Source organism: Malania oleifera, chromosome 10 (assembly GCF_029873635.1).
Source record: "Malania oleifera isolate guangnan ecotype guangnan chromosome 10, ASM2987363v1, whole genome shotgun sequence".
In the NCBI taxonomy this organism is placed as follows: domain Eukaryota; kingdom Viridiplantae; phylum Streptophyta; class Magnoliopsida; order Santalales; family Ximeniaceae; genus Malania; species Malania oleifera.
Genome location: NC_080426.1, coordinates 45,698,848 through 45,723,671, shown reverse-complemented (window position 1 = coordinate 45,723,671; position 24,824 = coordinate 45,698,848). Strand labels below are relative to the sequence as shown.

The 24,824-nt window shown below is 34.5% G+C and overlaps 2 protein-coding genes across 2 annotated transcripts; one reads left to right on the top strand and one right to left on the bottom strand.

Moving 5' to 3' along the window:
- Positions 1 to 922: 922 nt before the first annotated feature.
- On the top strand, positions 923 to 18,910 carry LOC131166871 (ubiquitin-conjugating enzyme E2 4). Its single transcript, XM_058125482.1, has 6 exons — positions 923 to 1,102; positions 1,217 to 1,296; positions 1,871 to 1,985; positions 2,109 to 2,161; positions 2,902 to 3,030; positions 18,536 to 18,910. The coding sequence occupies exons 1-6, from the start codon at positions 1,059 to 1,061 to the stop codon at positions 18,667 to 18,669; spliced, it is 555 nt and encodes a 184-aa protein (XP_057981465.1). The 5' UTR covers positions 923 to 1,058; the 3' UTR covers positions 18,670 to 18,910.
- Positions 18,911 to 23,946: 5,036 nt separating this feature from the next.
- Positions 23,947 to 24,588, bottom strand: LOC131166661 (uncharacterized). The gene has a single exon (XM_058125238.1). The coding sequence runs from the start codon at positions 24,586 to 24,588 to the stop codon at positions 23,947 to 23,949; it is 642 nt and encodes a 213-aa protein (XP_057981221.1).
- Positions 24,589 to 24,824: the final 236 nt, after the last annotated feature.

Sequence of the window (24,824 nt, the reverse complement as noted above, 5' to 3'; positions counted from 1 at the left end):
AGAAATGCACTTTTCAAATCTTTTGATTTAAAGTAACTAGAATTGACACATTCTTTTCTTTCTCTACTCCCATCCACACTAAACTACACACGCTCCCTCCTTATAAGATTCATAGCCATAGAAAAAATGAAGTTAAAAGCAAAACTACCAAATTTAATTTTAATGAACTAATGATTGTTAGGAGATTCCCAGTTGAAGTACTATATTTTCTTTTGATCCCTTTATTACTACAAATAACTGTATTCCTAGAAAATTCATCACTAATAGAAAATTAAATAGTACAAATACGCTATAAATACATGAAGTTATTTGAGATCACATGAAAGGTTATAGGTTTACTTCTTGAGAAGAAAAAAAAAAAACATAATTCCTTTATCTCGAGTGAAGACAGTGTTACAACTTCACATAAATAAGTACACTTTTAAATAGAAAATGATATGATCAATCCACTTAAGAATAGAAAAAAATAACTATTTTTTCAGAGTAGGCCAACAACGTTAATGCGATAACTAAAACTTTGTACAAATAGTAGTTAATAACAATAATTAGCAACCTTAGTAATATTCAAACACAAATTTATTAAAAAATAAATGTGCTATCATTTATCAATTGACAAAGAAAGTACTTACTCTTAAAATTGAAATTCATGAACTAAATACTATTTAAAATCCTTAAAAACTGAAAATTAACAAGACAATCATAAAATTTGTTTGAACCCATAGACCAAATTTAACATAAATATTCTTTCCAAAAGAGGGGTCCCAACAACAAAAGAGATTCCTCAATGCCCTCAATTCAAATTGGAATAGGTGGTGAAATAGTAGGAAGAAGCCTACTAGGATTTATTTTGGGGGCGGGGTTGATAGGGGCAGAATATTGAGAGAAGGCGGCATATCTGTAATATTGATATTTTGTGGGACTTGATAGTAAAAAAATGTCATCTATATGTCCCAGTTGTACTCAATTGTGTCTGAACCAATTTGCTTCTCTTAGTTGGACAAGCAACTCTCTCTCTCTCTCGCCGACCCACCGAACGCCATAGAACACAGAAAAAAAACATGTCTTCCCCAAGCAAACGCCGGGAGATGGACTTGATGAAGCTGTTAGTTACCATACAAATTCTCTTTAGCCTTTTTTTTTTTAAAAAAAAGTTCAAATGTTTATCCTAATTTCGACTTGTGTTTTGATTTTCCCTCCTCCCTCTTTTTCTGATTAGGATGATGAGCGATTACAAGGTAGAAATGGTCAATGATGGCATGCAAGAGTTCTATGTCCTGTTCAATGGACCCAGTGATTGTAGATCTTCCATACCTATCTTTTTTTTCCCCTCCTAATTTTTATCTCATTTCATTTGATAATCTTAGCTTGTCAATATGATTGTCTTTGTGGGTCTTTGCTATCTTGATGTTTCTTTCTCTTTTGTTAACTGTTGATATATATATATATATATATATATATAGAGAGAGAGAGAGAGAGAGAGAGAGAGAGAGAGAGAGAGAGAGAGAGAGAGAGAGAGGTGTTTGTTGTTCATATTTAGCTACTTGATGATGCATGCAATTGGCAGATTTTCTATGTTGCGTAGTTTTGGTTTTGATTTTAAAAAAGTCCCTATTTTCTTTGCCAACAATCTTGCCTTTATTTTGGCTTCTTTACCCAAATCTAAAGCTAGTTGTTTTTTTGCTGTGAAGATTATTAAGACATAAATTTCTTGATTTGTGTTTAGAATGTTTTGGGAGAGCAGCTGCAGATTTGTTATTTTTACTTATTTTGCACAATGACTTACTATTAGTAGCAGACTGGAATTGGTTATTTTTGATTCTGAGCAACGGGATATTTTCTCCTCTATTCCACATCTGATGGATTATGGCAGGTCCTTATCATGGAGGGGTTTGGAAGATAAGGGTTGAGCTCCCAGATGCTTATCCGTACAAGTCTCCATCGATTGGCTTTGTTAATAAGATCTACCACCCAAATGTTGATGAGATGTGAGTGGTTAAATGTCTTGATACTTAATTTTTTTTACATTTGTCAATTCACCATACTTGTTTCTCTATACTTTAACGGAGAGCAGTTTTCAAGTCTTACAGGTTTTATGGATATTGTTTCAGGTCTGGTTCAGTTTGCTTAGATGTCATCAATCAGACCTGGAGCCCCATGTTTGGTAAAACAATATGTTACACCGCCTTTTTTTTTTTTTTTTCCTGAGAAGCACCAACACTGACACTTGACACTGGCTCCACGAAGTACTGATACGGCTAAATGATAATTTTTATACACTAGGATATGATCAGTGGGGGATACATGTATTTAATTAATTTTAAAGTGCATGTTTAGGCATATCTAGTACTGTTTTCCCCTTTTACATGTAAAATATTGAAGCAAAAGTAAACTTACGACAAAATTTGGGCGTTATAAGTGCGCATTCTACAAATAAATTTCATCTACATACAATGAATGCCATCACATCTCATGGCACCATACATCAATAAAGTACCATCAAATTTATAACATAATCATAAATGCATCATCACCAATGAAAAACTATCCAATAAGAAGTAGCATCTGGGCAACTAGAATTAAGGAGCATGAAAAGCATTGCTTCAACAACCAGTAGTAATCTTGCAACAAATTACAAGAAAGCACGAAAGGCGTCTCAACCCATGTCGGGAAGTGTTGGGGCCTCAGAAAATAAAATTAATTAATGTATTTTTTTTTCCCATTTGAAGAAAAACACCAGGCCACATCAAGCAGTGTCTGACACATGTCAGATGCTAACCAGAGCTTATTAGCACGTTGGTGCCATGTACAAGTTTGATGCGAGTTTTTGCTATTGAAACAGAAAGCTGCCTTTTATTTTTCATTGGAATGTTGGTCTCAGATGTTTGTACCCCTTATTTCCAGATCTGGTAAATGTGTTTGAAGTGTTCCTTCCTCAACTTCTTTTGTATCCAAACCCATCAGACCCCTTGAATGGAGAAGCTGCGGCAATGATGATGCGTGATCGGGTTGCTTATGAACAAAGAGTCAGAGGTATCTATGAATTGATCCATTCTAAAGATCTACTTTCCTCATGTATGCCTTGCAATGCTGATATTGGTCTTGTTGAAAAATTAGAAGTTTGATATGCTTCTATCTAATATCTAACACTTGTGTGGTGAGTCGCACTTCGTACTTCCATTGCTTTGTACATAACAACATATCAATACTCTTGTACTTTTTTGGAAATATGCATTCTGTGGTGGTTGCTAGTTGAGATCCGTCCTGTGGTGATTACATGTGGAAGATCTACTTTCTACATATACTTTTCATACATGTGAACTTAATATGTAACTTGGAAATGTGAACTTTTTATGTTTATGCCTGCATATAGTCCATAAGTGACTTAGCAAAGTAGCCCTCATTTTTTTTGTTCAGAATGTTGAGTATTCCACTTATGAGAGTTGTCTTACATTGGAAAAATTGAGTGGAGGATGATAGCTTAAATACATGGTTGGGCTCAAGAATAATTGCGTAAGCTTGTGGGTCAAGAAAGTGCTTGTCCATGCCTGTTCGTGAGGATTCTCCTAATGCTAGTAAGTGGTAACAGAGGCTTATGGTTTCTAGGATTTCTTATGGTTGAGTAATGACTTCCAGTTGGTTGTGTGGCACTTAGTGATCAAGAATGACTTTCGTTCAAGAGGGAGTAGTTAAAACTCATGACACACAAGTGGGGGAGATTGTTGAGAATTTTGCTTGTGAGAGTCATCCCACATCAGAAGTTGGGTGGATAATGAGTGGCTCATTTATACATGGCTGGGTCCATGACCGACTTAAGCTTTTGGATATAGTTGGGCTCACCCATCTATACTAGTCTTGCTCCCAAGGCTAACATAAAAATGTTTATATTATCCTGATTTTAAAAAGCTCTTGAACTACTTGATTGCTGTTTTGGGTTTTTAGTTTTGGCAATTGGTATCTATGGACAAGTTCCTAATGAATGAGGATGAATGAGGTGATTTAAGACAAACCAAGATAGCATGAATCTCCATTTCTTTAAGATACGCTAAGACATATAGGGGTGAGAATACATGGCCAATATCATAAGTTGTTGTGAATAAGAAATATAGCTATCACATCCTTACCAGAATAAGAAATTGGTGGGTGGCATGTGCACACTTTTCTCCTAAGGGAACTAGGTTTGAGCTTAGATAATTGATAACAAACAAATAGACAAACAAACAAGAAGAAGAAGTCAAACATTAAGTACCACTAGGTGAGGTCAGTTACATGAACGCTTTTCAGCCGATTTACATGATCTTGAGAAATTTCCTCCTACAATTTGAAGGCAGCTTAGATAATCAATACTACATATAAATGTACAAAAACTACAAACGTATTAGGTGTGTGACACATTGCGTTTCATCAAAATACCATTAATATACTTACTGTAGAAGTTAATATTAAAATTACCATATGCAAACCTATCGTATGTACTGTCTTCTACATGAAACAAATATACATATTATATAAATATGTTCGTACGGAAGTACCCCAATATGTGCCTAGCTTAGTAATGATACTATTCTTGGCAAAAATATTTGTACTTTCCAAATTTATTTACGTAGGAAGTCTTATGTGGGCTCCTTAAACAATGATGTGTGTGTGTGTGTGTTTTTTTTTTTTTTTTTTAAATTTAATCTCTCGTAATAAAATAATTATATTCTAAGTTAAAGAATATCTTCACAAGACCATTAGTTATCAAAGTAAAAGACGGCAATTCATCTATTAAAATTTGATAACGAGTTTGAGAGTAAAACAAATTCAAAAAATGTCAATTCAAACATTTTGTGGCTAAAAATTCTACAAGTTGGAACTACCAAGTGAAATTAGCAAATTGATAATCCAATTTCACTCGTATATTTTTTATTAAATGACTTGAATGCATTATATTAATACAAACATCTTTCCATAGAATTCAACACAATCTACAATCATGCTGATACAAAGGGGTTAATTTGTTTCTATAAATGCTGAAAAAAAATGCTATCTTATTTATATTAAAATTAATTATTTAACTTTATTCTGCATCCCATTATAGAACAATAAAATAATAAGTTTGTAAAGAAACTCTTGTTTTCTTGCACTATTATTTTTCCTTCGTTTTTGAGTTAAACAATATGTACATAACCTCAACTTGCTTCATTTACTATTTAATTTTCTAATGAATTGAAAATTTCATATGCAGTGTCATACATCTAATCAAATCAAATAATTATTAAAAACATCTAGAAAAGTACAATTGTGTTAAATATTATATTGTTTTAAAATAATATGTTAAATACTAGTACCCTTGACCTTTTTAAAAACACCTACACATGCATTTCAAGCTATTATGTCTATAAATCTATCACTAATAGTCTAATGTGTATTTGTTCTTTTAACGCGTGTTCCATGATTCATTCATGTTGAAATATAATTTTTTAGTTTATACTATATATATTTTTCCTTTTAAGATTTTAATTTTAAGAAAAAAAGGTAGCATTAGTAATATACACTGTTTGTGCCAAAATTGAAATAAATCTAATTAAAACAAGGAGTTATTAAAAATGCACAAAGGCACGGACTACAAATATAATTATATTTCAAATTTAAACAAAATGAGATAATTCATATGATGTAATGAAATTTAATTTTTTTTTCCTCTTAGAATGGGGTATGGACTATGGAAAATGATGTTTTAATTTTAAAAACATAATCTGTTAGTTCTATTTGTTATAATTATTGTATTTTAATTATTACAAAGAAAAATATTAACGTGTAGAGACACTATCGCATTTCTATTTTTGGCTTTTAGTTAATATTTACTCTACATTATTCACTTGCAATCACATGCAACACAAACAAAATTTACAGATGCTATTAAAAGCTAAATTTGCAAACAAGTTGATTGCGTGTTCAAAGTAAATTCTTTTATTTGAGACTAAGTATGTCTCATGTCTATGCTATGCATGGTTTGTATTGAATAATTAGAAAGAAATCATATATTTTCATTGATTGAATACAAAAAAAGGCAAAGCAATTCATACTAACATTACAACTGTTATATCACTAACTTCAAATTGTATTCCAGATTCAAATCACAAACCAAAATGCATGGTATTAAAGGCTAAATTGCAAACAAGTTGATTGCGTGTTTAAAGTTAAATTCTTTTATTTGAGACTTAGTATATGTCTCATGTCTCTGCTATGCATGGTTTGTATTGAATAATTAGAAAGAAATCAAATATTTTCATTGATTGAATACAAAAAAAAAAAAAGGCAAGGCAATTCATATTGACATTACAACTGTTATATCACTAACTTCAACTTGTATTCCATATTCAAATCACAAACCAGCATGCATGGTATTTTTGAATTTCTGAAAAAAATTAGAACATGACATTTTAATTCATTTATATTTATTATTTTTAATGTTGCTCAACTTTCTGGGGAAAAAAACAATAATAATAATGATACTTATAACGTGTCAATGTTCTTCCTTATTACTCAAATTATACATGTGATTTGTCTTCAAGATATCCATCCCCAAATCTGTCAAAACATTTGTCAATAATCTTTTTGTAATCTTTTCACAATGTAATGCAAATAGAATGTATGAATCAACCCCCGTTTCAATCGTTACATAAATCTACTTTACAATTATTTTATTTATTATATTTTTATTTTTATTTTTTTTAGTTTTATAAATTTATTAAATTATTACAACCAAACTTGAAAAATCTAAAAATTAGTTTCAAAGAACATATGCGTGGTTTCCTACATTTTTCGAACTTTTTTCCCAGTGAAAATTTGATTTAATTCCCATAAGGGTTTTCCTCTATCTTGCCCAAATCTGTCAAAAAATCTGTCACCTAAAGGTCGGAGATTCTCTCTCTCCACCCAAATTCATGGCCCCATTTCCTCGTTTTATACATATTTTGTTTGCCTTTTGAAATTCAATAATCTTTTTGTAATCTTTTTACAATGTAATGCAAATAGAATGTATGAATCAACTCCCGTTTCAATCGTTACATAAATCTACTTTACAATTATTTTATTTATTATATTTTTATTTTTATTTTTTTTAGTTTTATAAATTTATTAAATTATTACAACCAAACATGAAAAATCTAAAAATTAGTTTCAAAGAATGCCTAGCACATGTATAACTTGATTCTTTGCTAATAAGATTGGACAAACACAAATATTGAAATAGATAACTTCTATTATAATTCCTATCTACTCCCAGAATTCTATGGGGATGGGGATTTATTCCCTTTTGCTTCAAGAAGTTCAGCCGAAGGGTTCCTCCCTATGTCTCCCATGCATATGGAAACAAGCGGCATCTACTTCATTCACAATGGTTACCAGTAGTAATAATTGTTGTGCCGGCCACCCCACTTGTGCCAAGATTATTAGCTGAGGAAGACAATGATATCAAATTTGGTGTACTTTCCCTATTCATAATCATGAGATGTTATAAGGACAGACAAATTATTTTAGTTCCTAGGAAGCTTTAATTTGTTGAAGATGTTTTGGAGAATAGTGTTAGTAGATAGCAACTCCAATGAATGAAAAAAATCATGGATATCTTATGTAATTGGCTCTTGGGCTTTGCTTATTTTGAGGTATGGAACTCATGGTTCTCTAACCTGAATGACCTATGATTTTGTTCATGACTGGATTTGAGGTTTTAACATATCATGGCAATCTTTTCCTTCCCTAGGTGGAAAAAGGGAAAATAAACAACAAAGAAACCAAAAAGAGTGCCTCAAATGGTTCTAAATTGCAGTAGCGGCTAGCATAATGTAATGGTAACGGGTGTAGCAGGAAGCGGAAGTAGTAGATGTTGCATTATGGGAAGCAGGTGTAACAGCTGTGAATGTTTTCAAGCACGCACAACCTTATATTTATTAGTATTGCACGTTTCAAACTTTTAACCCTTCTTAGGAAGAGTTTTAATGTATTTTGGGTCCTTTAGTTCAACTAACTACGTTGTTTGGTAAGGGCAAGAAACTTACATTTGTTTTACACCACCATTGACATAAATATTTGTGTTTGTGTGTGTGTGTGTGTTTTTTTTTTACTTTTTTATTATTCTTGTGTGATAAATTAATTAATAAAACAAAACATAGTATACACCATCAATCTATTAGACACATAAGACATGAATAATACAAATATATGATAACTAGAAAAGAAAAGAAGGTTGAAGTTGAATAGTATAGAACATAAATATTAAAGTGCTACGATTACCAAAGTAAAATTTTTCTTAACAAATTAGTATTATCATTGTAAATTAATGCATTTCTAGTAAGTACTTTAAAAAAAAATTGCAAATTTTGTGCCATTATCATCCTCACTGTAATCTTCATCCCCCTCTCTGCATGTAGCATATTGAGAATGATTTATGAAAGGGGGTAAAAACAACAAGTCAACAATGATAAGAAAAAGTAAATAAAAAATAATTTTATTCTTTTAGCTATAAGTCCTGTAGCGGTTACGTAATGGCCGTTGTGGCCTTTACATAATGGTTGTGGTCTGTAATGGCTACTACAACCTTGATTTTTTTTCCCACCGATTTTGTGGTGTGTAAAGGTATCGGGAACCCAACAAACCATTACATAATGGCTTTAACGGTTGTGGCCGCTAATTAAAACCATGACTGCCTCAAGATGGGTTGGGTAATTAGGCTTTCTTCTGGTCCAAAAAATTTTATCTACAACTTCTCTGCAAATGAAAAAAAATATCAAGAGTACTTGGGGGAGTGTTTGGACTTTGGAATGACTTATTAAAGCTAATTATAAAAGGTGTGACTCAAATAAATAACCGTTTTGTTTTGATAGTTACGAAAAAATTAATTGATTTATAAATTATAATACACAAATTATGTTACCTAACTTCACTCATTCAATTCGCAATATTCGGGGTGTTGCAACTTGCAATCACTTACATGAAACTCTTTTTTTTTCTTCTTTTTTTCTTTTTTCTTTCTAGCTCTTTTGGATACCCACATACAGTGAAAGCATCATATGGCTGTATGGCACCATTGGTGTAGTTTCACTAATGAATTATCATTTGAATTTTAAAATTTTAAAATTATCAAAGAAAATATAAAGTATTGTTTTTTTTTTTTTATAATAAATTCTAGAGGTGATTGGCTTAGCTTAGGGCATTGTTTTGTTTGGGTTTTTAGTGTGAGATATATAGAATTGTTTGAGTTAGATTAATTCATCTATATACGTAAGCAAGGATGCTAATTCATCACATGTAATGGCATTGATTTTTATTTTTGGATTAATCCATCTTTCTTAAAATGTGTCTCTGCATGTTACATTAATATATTTTTGGAGATCTACACTGGCTGAAAAGCCACTATGCTAATGTATAGTGGTTACAACAACAACAAATCCAAGCCTTAGTCCCACTAAGTGGGGTCGGCTATATGAATCTTTTTCTGCCAATTTATGCAATCATGAACCATTTCTTTTGATAGATTCAAGGATATTAAATCTTTACTCACAATCTCCTCCCAAGTTATTTTAGGTCTACCCCTACCCCTTTTATTGCCCCCCACAATAACTAAGTCACTCTTCCTCATAGGTGCACTATGTGGCCTACGTTCCAAGTGTCCATACCATGTGAGTCGTCCCTCCCTTATTTTATCTTCTATAGGAGTTACACCTAACTTACCACGAATATGTTCATTCCTTAATTTATCTTTCAATGTTATACCACTCATCCATCTAAGCATTCTTATCTCGGCAACTTTTACTTTTTGGATATTATGTTTCTTCGTCGCCCAACATTCCGATCCATATAACATAGTTGGTCTTATAGCTGTCCTATAAAACTTCTCTTTCAATTTTAAGAGTATTCTACAACCACGTAGCACACTTGAAGCACTTCTCCATTTTACCCAACCTGCTTTAACTCTATGCAGTACATCATCTTCAATTTCTTTTTCAGCTTGCATAATAGATCTAAGGTATCGAAATCTACAAGTGCTATTTATTTGTTCATCATCAAGTTTAACTTTGTCTCCAATATTCCTCTTATCATTACTAAAATTACATTTTATATATTTTGTTTTATTTCTTCTTATCCTAAAACCTCTAGATTTCAAAGCTTCTCTCCATAATTCTAACTCAGCCTCTATTCCGTCCCTAGTTTTATTAATTAATACAATATCATCTGCTAACAACATACATCATGGAACTTCCTTTTGAATACTCCTAGTCAATTGGTCCATCACTAAAGTAAAAAGATAAGGACTCAAAGTAGATCCTTGATGTACACCTATAGTAATTGGAAATTCTCTAGTTTCTCCATCTATAGTCCTTACATTAATCATTAGCCATCGTACATATCCTTAATGATATTGGTATACCTACAACATACATCCTTTTTTTTTAAAACCCATCATAGAAATTCTCTAGGTATCTTATCATATGCTTTCTCAAGGTCAATAAATATCATATGCAAGTCCCTCTTCTTTTCCCTAAACTTTTCCATTAATCTTCTTAAAAGATAAATAGCTTCTGTGGTAGATCTCGCAGGCATAAAACTAAATTGATTTTCTGAGATCTTTGTTTCTAACCTTAATCTTTGTTCAACTACCCTTTCCCATAGTTTAATCGTATGACTCATAAGTTTAATTCCACGATAGTTATTACAATTTTGAATATCTCTTTATTTTTGTATGTAGGTATTAAAGTGTTTTTCCTCCATTCATTTGACATTTTCTTAGTTTTTACAATTGTATTAATAAATTAGTTAACCATATAATTCTGTTATCACTCATGCATTTCCAAACTTCAATTGGGATGTTATTTGGTCCCATAGCTTTCCCATTTTTCATCTTTTTTAGTGCAAACCTAATTTCGTTAATTCTAATTTTGCGAATAAATCTTATATTTTTAGTCTTTTCCTCATTTGACAATTCTAAATTTAAGCTTTCAATTTGGTTTTCGTTAAATAACTTACTAAAGTAACTTCGTCATCTTTTTTTAATATCTTTGTCCTTAACCAAGATAATATCATTCTCACTTTTTATACATTTTACATTTCTTAAGTCCTTGCTCTTCCTTTCTCTAGCTTTAGCAAGTTTAAATATATCTCTTTCCCCATTTTTTGTACCTAATCTATTATACAAACTATTGAAAGATCTATATTTAGCTTCACTAACAGTCCCTTTTGCATCTTTTCTTGTCTCCTTATATTTTTCAAAGTTATCTCTGTTTCTACATTTTTGCCATGTTTTATACCAAATTCTTTTTGTCTTTATGATTTTTTGTACATCTTTATCCCACCACCAACTCTCTTTGCTATTCAAGAATCTTCCCCTTGATTCACCTAAAATCTCTTTTGCTATATTTTTAATAGAGTTAACTAATTTATTCCAAAGAGTATTTGTATCTATCCCATCCTCTATGGTCCAAATCCCATCTTTGATCATTTTATCTTTAAATTTTATTATATTTTCTCCGTTTAGGTTCCACCATCTAGTTTTCCTACACTGGTTTATTTTATCTTTTTTCTTCCATTTTTTAATACATATATCTAGTACTAAGACTCTATGTTGTGTGGTTAGGCTTTCACTTGGAATAACTTTACAATCTTTGTATGATAAACGATCTACCCTCCTAGTTAAAAAAAAAAATCTATTTGACTTCTATTTTGTCCACTTTTAAAGGTTATTAAGTGTTCTTCTCTTTTCTTAAAGCAAGTATTCATTGTACTAAAATCATATGACATAGCAAAGTCTAAGATCATCTCCCCAGACTCATTTTTGTCTCTATATCCATATCCTTTATGTATCCTCTCATAATTTTTATTATCTCTTTCAACGTGTCCATTCAGATCTCCTCCTATAGATATTTTCTCAGTCCCTGGTATGCCTTGTATAATACTATCCATATCTTCCTAAAATTGTCTCTTAAGATTTTCTGCTAAGCCAACTTGAGGAGCTTAAGCACTAATGATATTTATTATCTCTTGTCCTAATACCATCTTGATTTTTATAATTCTATCCCTTACTCTAGTTACATGCACAACGCTATCTTTTAAGTTTTTGTCTATAATAATGCCTACTCCATTCTTATGTTTTCCTTTTCTAGTGTACCAAAGTTTAAATCTTGATTTATCGATTTTTTTAGCTTTCTCCCCCACCCACTTAGTTTCTTGAAGGAAAATTATATTAATTCTTCTAATCATTGTATCCATAATTTCCATGCTTTTACTCGTAAGTGTCCTTATATTCCAAGTTGCTAATCTAATCTTAGTTTCCTGAACTAACGTCTTTACTTGCCCACGTCCAGAATGATGCAAGAACCCTCGCATATTTGACACCGTACCCGGGCACTGACACAGCGCTGCTAATGTATAGTGGTTGATCAACATAAATAATATTTGAATGTTTTTGACCAAGAAAGAAAAGTTGCAAAAATGATTAAACACCAAAATGTATATTCTCTATGCATGACCTGCATCTTTACACATGAGTGACAAACCCTAATAACTCAAACTCAATTTATATTATTCAACTACAACTACTATATCTTACAATCATATATTTGTAGGCCTTGCATGCTTAGTGATAAAGGAAAAAAAAAATATAGAAGGCTAACAAAACTAAATATTCCTCCCCTAATGGCTAGATTGCTAAAATCAACTAATTTAGTAAATGCCAAAAATACTACCAAGAACTTCATGGAAATAAGAAAACTAGTACAGTAATATCTTAAAATTAAGTAATTAACTCCAAATGCCTTGACCCTCATGTGTGACATGACTTAACATTCATAATTCTCCGCTGCTCAGTGCTCAGAGGAATTTGGCCTCAAATTTGAGACATTTGAACGATGATGAACTGAAGAGCCAAGCAACTCTTTAGATAAGCAATATATTCCGCATGCTTAAAAAATAAATAGGAATCCTAGTGGGAAGTTATTGAAGACTAATATATCTGGACTAGTAGACTCCACGTACACAGTCCCTCTAATGTTTTCAGCCTTGAACTCGACAGCCTTGTTCTCTTTAGATAACTTATCGTTTATATTTTCCACTTTCTCAGTCTATCTCATGACTTCCTTGGGCTCAGGCTATATTAACCTGTCTTTTAATTTCTTGGGATTTCTTAACTAGTTGAGATTCAAGCTCTGATACCGGCTGACTCAAAATTTCAATGCCCCCTTCATCTTTTTTATTCCATAATAATATCCTTTCTTTCAATCCTTCTTGGCTATATTAGTGTTGAGCAGCAGGCCACGACCAAGACTTAACTTGATGAACTTTCAAACTGGAACAAGTAGAAACTGTGGTAGAAAACTGTAAAGCACTAAAAGATTGACGCAGAGATTTATACTGGTTCAAGACACAATGTGTGTCTTTACATCCAGTTGCTGCTGTAGCTTAATCCAATATCGTGATCAAGAGGTTACAGAGTACAAGTTTACCGCATACATTTGTACAAGAACTGGTCTTTGCAACACTCATCCCAATTCCAGAAAACTATACAAGTTTCTAATGAATTTTCTCTCAAGTTTTTCCCAGCTCTCTCCTGTTTTTCTTTTTGATCTCACGTAGAAAGAAAAACAGTATCTCATAGACAACACTTTTCCTTTCCTCTTATATCAAGCCCCAGTAATTGACAGAATTACCCTTCTGAACCAATGGCTGCAGTCCATTTGGTTAGGATTTTCCATATGTCATAATAGAAAATAACTTACTGCAACTGCCATCTGACTAGCACGATAGCTATCTTCAAGTTGAGCCACATGCACCACAATTAGGATATCTATCTGAGCCATAACAATATCTAACCTGTTGCTAAGGTCTACAAAATCCCTATGATGCTCTGTGATTTCCTCGTTGAGCTGCTGTTGGGTCATACTAGTCTTTTCTATGAGGACATGAATCTCAGAAACCAGTCTGTGTTCTCCAGTCCGATCACTGTTTTTCCATAACGAACCATACACTGCTACTGCTGTATTTTTCCTGTGATTATGTTTACTGTACTGCATATCATCCTCTATTCTGTCTAGGTTAGCTGAGCAAGAGCTATTCCTATCCCGAAATGAATGGGCGGTGCCTTGCCTCTTGTGTGTGTGGTTGAGTCTAGATACTCACTTTTGTTCACTAGCCCTCAGGAATGCTCCCACATATAAGGAGCTTCCACATTTTACTAAACTTCCAATGTGAGACAAGCTACCATGAGCAAAAGAAGGCTTTTGAAATATCCTCACAAAACATCCAACAGATCTCACACTAATTGGTGCTCAATTTCCTAAATATTTTGTTCTTGAATCGTAGGATTCGTAGCTGGACTGTTTGCCATCTCAACTTTTGCAAGTAAGCTGTCTAATGGACAGAGTCAAATTGATGCTTAGTTGCTTTTTTTCTCCCCACCTTTTCTTTTTGGGAGCTTCTATCTGGAGGATTCTGTTCTGTCTGAATGGTTCAGATCATTCAATTGAACTGGTTGGTTTTGCACTGGACAGGACCAATGCAGGGCATGGGATAAAGTAAAAGAATACCTTCCCTGATCAAATCTGTGCACAAAACATCCTGTGATGCTTCTCCTCTTTCAATTCTTCAGTTGCAGCAACAGAAGACAGCGATGACCTTCTGGCCGAGGGGGGGGGGGGGGGGTTAACATCTATGTGATTGGCCGAGGATGATGTCATGAGTCAAGTTTTTGGAGGCTCTTAATAACTAAAACTCATTTCATATTATTCGTCTCCATCTGAAATCTCTGACAATTGTGCATTTATAGGCTTACCATGCTTGGTAATCAAGCAAACAAAATAGGAAACCTAATAAAGCTAAAATAATGATAAGCTAGATTCCTAAAATCTACTAATATGGTACCTAAATATATTACTATAAAACATCACGAAAATAGGAAAAATATTACAGAAATATCTTTAAATTGAATAATTAATCCCGATTGCTTTAATCTTGTACATATGTGACCTCTTGATGCACTCCATCATCAAGGCTTGGCTCATAAAAAGTAATAATTATTGTTGCAAACAGATGTGCAACCATTCTTTCATGGAAATAATGCACAGCAAATAATGGGTTGACAATTATCCTTTTGTTATGTGGTATTGATTCTCTGTTGAATTATTTTTGGAATTCAAACTAAACAGAGAATTTGTGTGAAAAATGATGTGAAGCTTCCTAAAACGAACTTGCTATGCTCAGGTATAATGACTGTTTCTTCCACATGTGATTGCTTAAAGTGGGCAAACCATCTCCTTTCCATTAATTGTTTTCTAGATTATGAAAAAACCTCCTAACAGTCCTTGAAGGTGTCACTTATAAATGTTCAAAGCCAAAAAATGATAATTGAAAAGCACAGGTGGCATTTGGCAAGTCCTTGAAGGTGTCACTTATAAATGTTCAAAGCCGAAAAATGATAATTGAAAAGCACAGGTGGCATTTGGCAATGCACATTGGCAGTACAAGTAGTTCTCGGAAGAAAAGAGTAGTACTTTTAGCCAAAACAAGTAGTTTCATGAAATTTGAATTTTGAGAGCAAAAGTTTTGATACCAGCACGACTTTCAATGTTCAATTAACATAACATCAACATGACCATCTGCCAGTACCCCCACTATTGGCACCATGATTGCCAGAGTCTTCCCAGTTGCTGCCTTGACCATCAACGCACCTCACAACTACTTCTGATAGAAACATGAGGGCAGGAAAAGCAGAAATTTTCTTAAGCAAAAAGAAAAAAACGCGTGTTTGATAAATTACTTGTAAGACTGGAAGAGCATTATGCTCTCTAGTAAAGTGAGCAGTACTAGTGGTTTTACAAGAATGATGTATCAAATGTGTAATGCATGATGATGGCAGTTCTCTCTTGTTGAAAGCCCAGTCGACAGGAGTAGTGTCTTTGGGGAGAAGAGATGTGAGGATGGTTCAAATTTTGGCAAATAAGAAGTGGGGAGATGAGTCAAATGAGGGGAATGAGTTTGACAGTGATTGTCTTCGATAGTTGTTTACTATTGGATGAATCTCGTGAGAAATATGGCTGCTCCGATGCGTCTGAGATATTAAATCGAAGAAATTGGTCAGGTTGAAGGAAGTGAGGGCTATTTTGCTTGTGCTTGCATCTCCAATTAGAGTCACTAATGAAAAGGACATTCCATATCAAGTACTTTCGGATAAGCTTCAATTAGAATCACTAATGAAAAGGACATTCCATATCAAGCACTTTTGGATAAGCTGGGATTGCGTTTGTGGGCTCCAGGAGGAAAGAAGTCAGATTAGATTGTGGAAAGAACAAGATGAGAAATGGTACAAGAGACTGAGCAAATTTATTGTTACTATGGATTACGATGGGAAGGGTTTGAATATGGGTTTTTGAATGAGTGTTGTTCCTTTATCTCTTTTTTTCTTTTTCTTTTTTTTGCTTTTTCTATTTTCTTATTTTTTGGCTTTATCTTGAGGATTTTTGTCCTCTCTAATTGTAGTTCTTTCCTTTTTAACCTAGTGAGTCTCTTTTGTTATTAAAACCAAAAACAAGTGCATGGCTATGAGGTTGGCAGCCATATGTTGGCAATAATAGTGTTCAAAGAGGGTAATGGTGTTGGAAATGGCAGTAATATTATGGTGGTTGCAGGAGTAACTTACACGGTGATGTTGGTGGCAAAGTGTTGGTCATGGTGGGGAGAAAAAAGAAATGGGTCTAAAGTTGATTGTTGGTTTTCAGAAGCAAGAGCTTCCATTTTTAGAAAACCAGGCTATCTAAGTTTCTGCACATTACTTTCAAGGTGTATTATCAAACATTTCTTCATTGCTTTTTGTGATTTGCTTTTTTCTTTCGAGAACCAGAATAATACTTTCAATATTTGATTCAAACAATCCTTTGGATATAGTTGACAATTTGGTTGTAGAGTGTCCTATAAAGAAAATTCGGTTGAGATTGAGAGTGTTCTGAGAGAGTGCTTGGTTTTTGGTAATCTCTGAGCCAATTTGGAACAGTTGGGGTTGGTATCAAGCCCTTTCAAAAAGAATCTCATTAAAACTTTCAATTATGTTAAAATTCAGTTTGTGAGCTAGTTTTGAAAATTGGACCATGTTTGTGCAGTTTGTGAGCTAGTTTTGAAAATTGGACCATGTTTGTGCGTTTGACGTCACCTTGGGCTTATCCTCGAATTAAATTGTGAATTGCTTTTGCTATGGTGAGGATGCTGTGGGGAAAATTTCTCGCCAGCTTGTACTGACTATTGAGGCGGCTTTAAATACATTATTTGTATTTTTATGACTTTGAAAATAGCAACTATAGTAATGGTTGAAAAAAGGAAAAATGGTTGGCCTCCTTAAAGCATACAAACAAAATGAGGCGTATCATCATTCTATCGCACAACTCCGTGTTCCCTAGGAGCAACATTATCTCTCATCTCTTTTTTTCTATCCATTTCTTACTGCTTTCGAGAACAGTATGTAGGCCCTAGCTTAAAAAAGAACTGAATGTAGGGTGCTTATTTGCATGAATATTCATTGTGGCTGTTGAGCCCTTAACTCTTAAGCTTGTTATTTGAAACAGCTAGTATTGAGGCAATCTTTTATCTTTAGCAAACTATTAGCGCCCCCAGCACCAACAAACCTCCGACCTTCCTCACCTCAAATAACCCTTCAAACCCTCGATCTCCATTAGTTTTCAAGGAAGAAACTTTTATGTTATGCAGTTACCAAGATCAATATTCATGAACATGCACCTTCCACTGAAACAAACCATGTGAAACAAACATTGTGCAAATTAATGGTTTTTTAAATGGCTTTGAAGCTGTAGGATAACATAGTTGTGTTGGAAGTTTATACCCCACCTACCCCTGCAAAAAAAAAAAAAAAAAAAAAATTGTGACTGACAAAGTGTTGGAGCTGGGAGGTTAAGCCATTGATTTTGAGGGATGGTCATTGTAGAATAATGGTTAGATACTCGAGCCTATGAAAGAATTTGGCTTGGGACCATTTGTGGGACTCTTTTGTCATTTTGAAATACTATGCCGTAGCAGCAAATTATGAAGTGTACATTATCCTGTCAGCCCGAAAATGGTATGCTTTTCTGCAATTTCCTTCTTAGCGCTTCTGTCTACCATGAATAAACTGTGCCCAGAATAAGATGATGTCGCAATCTAATCCAGTCCTGGATTCAATATTGGTTAGATCCATAAGAGCTGACTAGTCCATTCTTTGAAACAATTAAGAAGTGTTTAGATTCTTCCTGAGACAGTTTTATTTCAGTCCCCTCATCATAGACTTATTCAGGATTTGAGAAAACATCCTTATTTATATATATATTATTATTGTTGTTGTTGTTGTATCAGGCATGACACTGTTGTACATGGCAAACTTTGTAATGTTATTGGAGTTGAATTTTAAGAAACTTTCTGGATATTGTGTCCAATCTCCCTTTCAACATGTAGCTTTTGATTTGCATTTTCAAAATCATGACCTTTTATCCCAATGCAATGCTACTGTTGCTTGTACTGGTTCATCCAGAATATTGTGAGAAATATGCTAAGCCTGAAGACGCCGGAGCTGCCCCGGAAGTCCAATCCAGTGACGATGAGGAGCTGAGTGAAGAAGAATGTGACTCTAGTGATGAGGCAGTGGCTGGCAAAGCAGACCCATAGGTGCATGGACTACCCTCTGTGTATCTGTACATTATGTTTTAGCCTTCAGTTAAAACAAATCCAACTTTGACAAAAAGAACGAGTTTATTTGGAAGGGGAGAATAAAATTCAGCCTTTCCAGACCAGTGACCCATCAATGTAAATAAATGTGCACTTGGGTTCATGCTTAGATCATCTGTTGGATTTGTTCTACTGGACAAACAAAGCCATGGTTTAAGGTAATACAGGTAGACTTTGTCAATACATTGATCATGCACACATGTGCGGTTTGCCTCATCAAGTACTTTCTGGTTGGTAATTTTTATGAACTGGGTGCTCAAGATTTTTCATGATGGGCATGTCACGTAACAACACACGGCTTTGTTTCTATTTTTGACCTGGGCTTGAGTATCGATGCTTGGGGGGAAGTTGAGAGGGAAAAATTTTTTCGTCCCAAGATTGTGGTCTATTTTTCTTTTAAACTCAATTCAATTTCTGGATTCGAATCAATTGGTTGCAACTTCATCCTTCCCTTGGGGTGGTCAAGGATGTCATTTTTAGTTGGGACGTGTTCTACAAACTGTTGCATTCGCGAGGCAAGAGAATTTTTGAATTCTTGTGCTTGAAATGGCATCATAATTATCATTTGAGTCCTCTATGACACCATTTTGTTTGATGTCCGCTCGTGGGCATTAAGATTTTTTATATTGTTTATTTTTAATTCTAAAAGCAGTGTGGGAACATGAAAAATTATAGGGACATTTTAAAAACTAGTCTGGTATCCTAGAAACAGAAAAAGAAGAAGCTGCATCTCAGAATAGTTGTGCGCTATAGCGAATTTTGAGATATTTAAGAGTAGATGTAATTGTTAGGATCTATTTCTTTTTATTCCATCTAAAATGAAATATAGATGGAATAGATTGTTTGTCTATTCTTTACTTTAGATTCACAAAAATAGTTTTAGATTGTTATTTTATTATATGATAATGACATATTTTATTAGTACAAACTACAACATTCTTCATTCTGCAAATTAAACATAATTTAAGGGTTTGATAGCTTATTGTCATCACAAAGATAAATTTTACTGTAAAAATTTTAATGACCATGGCAGGCAAGAAGTGGCGATTTTCTAATTTCATTATAAGAATGATCCTTTGTATTGTATTTTACGTTGGTAGGAAATATACAAGTTTTTGCTGAAGTGTTGCTTTGTAAATTACTGATCCGTACATGATTTCTACTGTGCTTTCATTTCAAATTATTTTTAGGCAAAAATAATTTTTGGGAATATTCCAGCCAAGAAAAATGTCAATATAATCTAATAAAAAAGGGATCAAGAAACAATAAGGAATTCACAAAATTTTAAAATCAATTCAATTGGGACACTTGAAAAATTAGGATTCCAACTACATAATTTTGGAGGGAGAAAAGAATGCAAAATATAAAAAAGCAATGAATAATTTTGTTGGAAAACTTAGGACATAATTTATCAAATTGTTTATGCCATATTTGTGCACCTATCAAAGTTGTAATAGGGAGGCTGTGTTGTTGGCATGTTAGTATCATCTTTGTGCATTCATGTGGAGGCCAAACAATTGGCCACATGATAATATGTAACCCAAATAGTGTTAGAAAAATGTTGAGGGCTCGATCACAGCCTAGGGAGAGGTCACTCAATCACTCAATACGGAAAGATCATCCAAAAATGATATCTAGCAAAATTGTAAGAATTCAAGATCAATTAGAGACTAGGGATTAATAGTTTAAAGTCAAATGTTGGAAACTAGGATATCCAAATGTAATATTGGTTAAATCTTTGCGGTATTAGAACTGTTCAAGGTATGGTAATGTCTCCATATCATATAGAAATTGTAGAAGTTACTTTCATTGATATGAAAATGTCTTATATATAAGGATTGTACAGAGTATGACAGTTACAAATTTAAAAATATTCAAATAATATAACAAGAAGATCCTAAACTAAATCAACAATTTCCTTCTAAATTAGTTTCCATTTGAAATCATCGATGATCTATGTAAAACCATCGACGATTTTCAAATAATCTGGTACAACTATATGATTTCTTTTATACGTCCCCTTAAGATAAGCGTGTTATTAGATAAGCCGATCTTCGTGCACGAAGTTTGAAATTTCTGACGTGAAAGAGCTTTAGTCAAGAGGTTTGCAATATGGTTGTGTGTGCTTACATGGGATACTTGTAGCATTCCTTTGGTGACCAGATCACGAACAAAATGAAGATCAATAACAATATGTTTCATCCTCGAATGCATTATAGGATTAAGACTTAACTGAGTAGCCCCAATATTATCACAAAATAAATGTGGAGGCTTAGTTATCGGAATACTGAGTTCAAGAAACAATGAGCAAATCCAAATAAGCTTGGAGGTGGCTGAAGCAAGAGCCCAGTATTACGCATTGGTGGAGGAATGGACCATAGCATGTTGCTTCTGCGTGCTCCAGGAAATGGGACAATTACCCAGAAAAATAAGATAGGTAGAGGTGGAGGATCTAGTATTCCTATCACTTGCCCAATCTGCATTAGAAAACTTTTGTGGAGTGAGATTCCTAGTGCGTTTGAGGAGAATACCATGATTAAGAGTGTTCTTTAAGTAACACAGAACACTTTTGGTAGTAGTCCAATGAAACTAAGACAATTTATGCATGAACTAAACCAATTTGTTGATCAGGAAGGCAATGTTGGAATGAGTAAGAGAGAGATATTGAAGAGCTCCTATAACTCGACGGTACTCGATCGAATCATCAGGATATGATCCATCATGAAGCTAAAGAAGATCCTTGGTGGCAAGTGGAGTCATCATTGCCTTGGCACTGTCCATCTTGGTGTGAGAAAGAAGATCTCGAATATATTTTTGTTGGGTCAGGAACAACTCGTGTTTGATTGAAATCACATCGACACCAAGAAAATAATTTAAAGGACTAAGGCCCTTTAGAGAAAAACGATGACCAAGCTACTGAACAACTTTAGAGATAGCAGTAGAATTACTTCCAGTGAGTAAGAGATCATCCACATATACCCGAAAAAAGAGTGCAACTCCATCACAATTATAGATAAATAAAGAGGAGTCAGATTTGGACTGTTGAAATCCTAAAGACTTCTTTAACCTACAAACATAAGAAGGCAGATTATGATCAACAAATCTCGAAGGCTGAACCATGAAGACGTTCTCTTGAAGTCAGCCATGCAGAAATGCATTATTAATGTTCAGCTGTCGAAGTGGCCAATTTTTCTAAACAGCAATGGAGAGGACAACTCAGATAGTCACCGACTTCACAATAGGACTGAACGTATGATTATAATCAAAACCATGCCATTGATGAAAACCTTTGGCCACTAACCTTGCTTTATAGCGAGAAATACTACCATCAGGATTTCGTTTGATTTGAAAAACATATTTGCATCTTTGGCCACTGACCTTGCTTTATAGTGAGAAATATTACCATCAGGATTTCATTTGATTTTAAAAACCTATTTGCATCCAACGGGTTTGATGGTGGAGCATAGTGGAACAAGCTCCCATGTGCTATGCTTAACTAAAGCAGTGAACACCTCTAATATAGAATGTCGCCACTTGGGATCCTTTAAGGCATGAGACAGACCTATGGGCTTTACAGGTTAAGGAAGAGGATGTTTTGTGGTGAGGTAATGGTGTTTGAGTTTATGAATATTATACATAGACCAGGTAATCATGGCATGGGTACGCGTGGGCTGGTTCAGAGCTGCAAGTGTGACGGGTGGAGTTATTTCTATTGGCTAAGATTGTGTAGGGGAAGAAGATGATTGAGAAAATGGAGCCGGAGCTGCAATAGCGCTATCCATCACGGTGGCAGGAGAGGAGGGTATCGGTCCAATGGAAGACACCACTGGTATGGCAATATCTTGTGTGTTAGCACTCGAAATTGGCAGGGAGGGCAGAGTGACATGGGCAGAGGAAGAAAAAAAAGAAAAATACACTCATTATATACCACATGCCTAGACAAGTAGATGCGAGATGTAACAAGGTTCATACACTTATAGACACTTTGTGAGCTCGAGTAACCTAGGAAGAGACAAATCGTTGATTTTGGTTATAATTTACTTGTGGTATAAGGTTTTAGCCATGGGTAATACTGACAATCAAAAATTCGCAACTTCTATAATCAGGTAGGTGGTCAAATAAACACTCAAATGGACTTTTATTTTTCAAAATAGTAGTGGGCATACGATTTATTAAGTAAACCGTTGCTCGAAATGCATAGGACCAATAAGATGGAGGAAGACTCGCCTGACTCGATAGAGTTAGGTCTGTTTCGATGATGTGATGATGCCGAAGTTCATTTGTACCATTCAATTGAGGTGTATGAGGTGCGGTGGTTAGTCAACTAATGGAATTAGAAGAAAGATATTGTCGAAGAGCATGTCTCCCCCCCCCCCCCCAACAAAAAAAATTATCTAAGTATAAGTGCTTGATTTGAAAACCAAATTGTTTTTCAAGTAGGCCTTTTAACTGACGGAAAATGGAGCGAGCATCACTTTTTCGACGGATGGGAAACAACCAACAATACTTGGTAAAATGATCAACAAATAAGGCATAAAAATGAAACCCATCAATTGAAGTGGAAGACGTAGGCCCCCAAAGATTTGTATAGATATATTCAAGAGAATGAGTACTAATAAGAGAAGTGGAAGAAAAAGATAATTTATGACTTTTATTGCATTGACAAGCAGTATAAAGAGATGTTAAAGAGGTATAAGACATTACAACTAGAAGAGAAAATTGACGAATAACGAAATCAACAATTTTATTCGACGAATGCCCAAGTCGTCTATGCCAAGTGTCAGATGTTGTTCGTTCACCAACAAGTGCTAAAACAGAAGACTTGGTAGTGGGAGAAGCTATCAAATTGGGTAGACACCATCTTGACATTTACCGCGAAGAGTTGCCCCCGTGCTCCGATCCTTCACAAGAAAATGAAGTGGGTGAAACTCAAGATAGACATTATTGGAACAGGTGAAATTATGAACATAGATAAAGTTCTTGTGAATATTAGGAACACAAAAAGTATTAGTTAATGTAAAGGGCTTTAGGAAGAGTGAAGAGTCATAGTGCCAACATATGTGACTCGCAAACCTGAGCCATCACTAATGATGACCTCATTCGTGTCATCATACTCTGAGTGAACATATAAATTGGTAAGATCAAAGGTAATATTGTGGGAAGCAGCTGAATCCACAAGCCACTTTTTGTCATTGGATGCAGTGGTAGTGGCACAATTCATGGACTTCTCACTGAAAATCGAGTGATAAGTCTTGGCCGAGTGTCCCACTTTATCACATAGTTGGCAAATAGTCTAGGCCTTTCCAAACCACTCTTTATGATTATAGCAATCGGAGTTGGTGCGATTCTGACCAAAGGAACGGTGTTGGAGCGTTGGTTGTAGTTGGATTTGGAAGCGATAGTGTGGTGCTGAGTGGTGTTTGCAGTGGCAACCAAGGCGGAGTTGGAAGCTTCAACACGTTTCAAGTAGCTTTCATGGTCAATTAGCATGTCATGAAGCTCTTCAAATGAAAAAGAAGTCTTATGAGCCCAAATAGGTGCTGCAATATCACGGAATTTAGGACTGAGGCTGTTGAGGACATAAAAAGTGATGTCATCCATTGAGACGGGAGAGTCAATCACCGCAAGTTCATCAACAAGAACCTTAATGGCATGGAGATACTTTGAGACTGAGTGGGACTCTCGTTGAATGAGGATCAACTCCTCTTTAAGCTGCTCAACACAAGTACGTGAATGATTGGCATATAATCGTTGCAACTTGGACCATGCATCATGAGCAGTGGATGAAGCAGCAATAAGTTGCATTATTGGTTCGGAGATAGATGCAAGGATGGTGTGAAGGATTAGCTTATCTTGCATGAGCCAACGCTAGAAGGCCGGATTGGAGACATTTGCAGAAGATGATCCGACAAAGGAGGTGCTGGTGGAAAGCGTCGGTAACGGACAGGTAGTGGTATTGTCAAGATAGCTCAGGAGATCATAGCCAATGAGCAAGGATGTCAGTTGAGCGTGCCATGAAGGAAAGTTAGAAGGGCTTAGCTTCAAAGGAAGCTGGGAGCCGGCATTGATGGCAACAAGTTGAGTGTTACGACTGC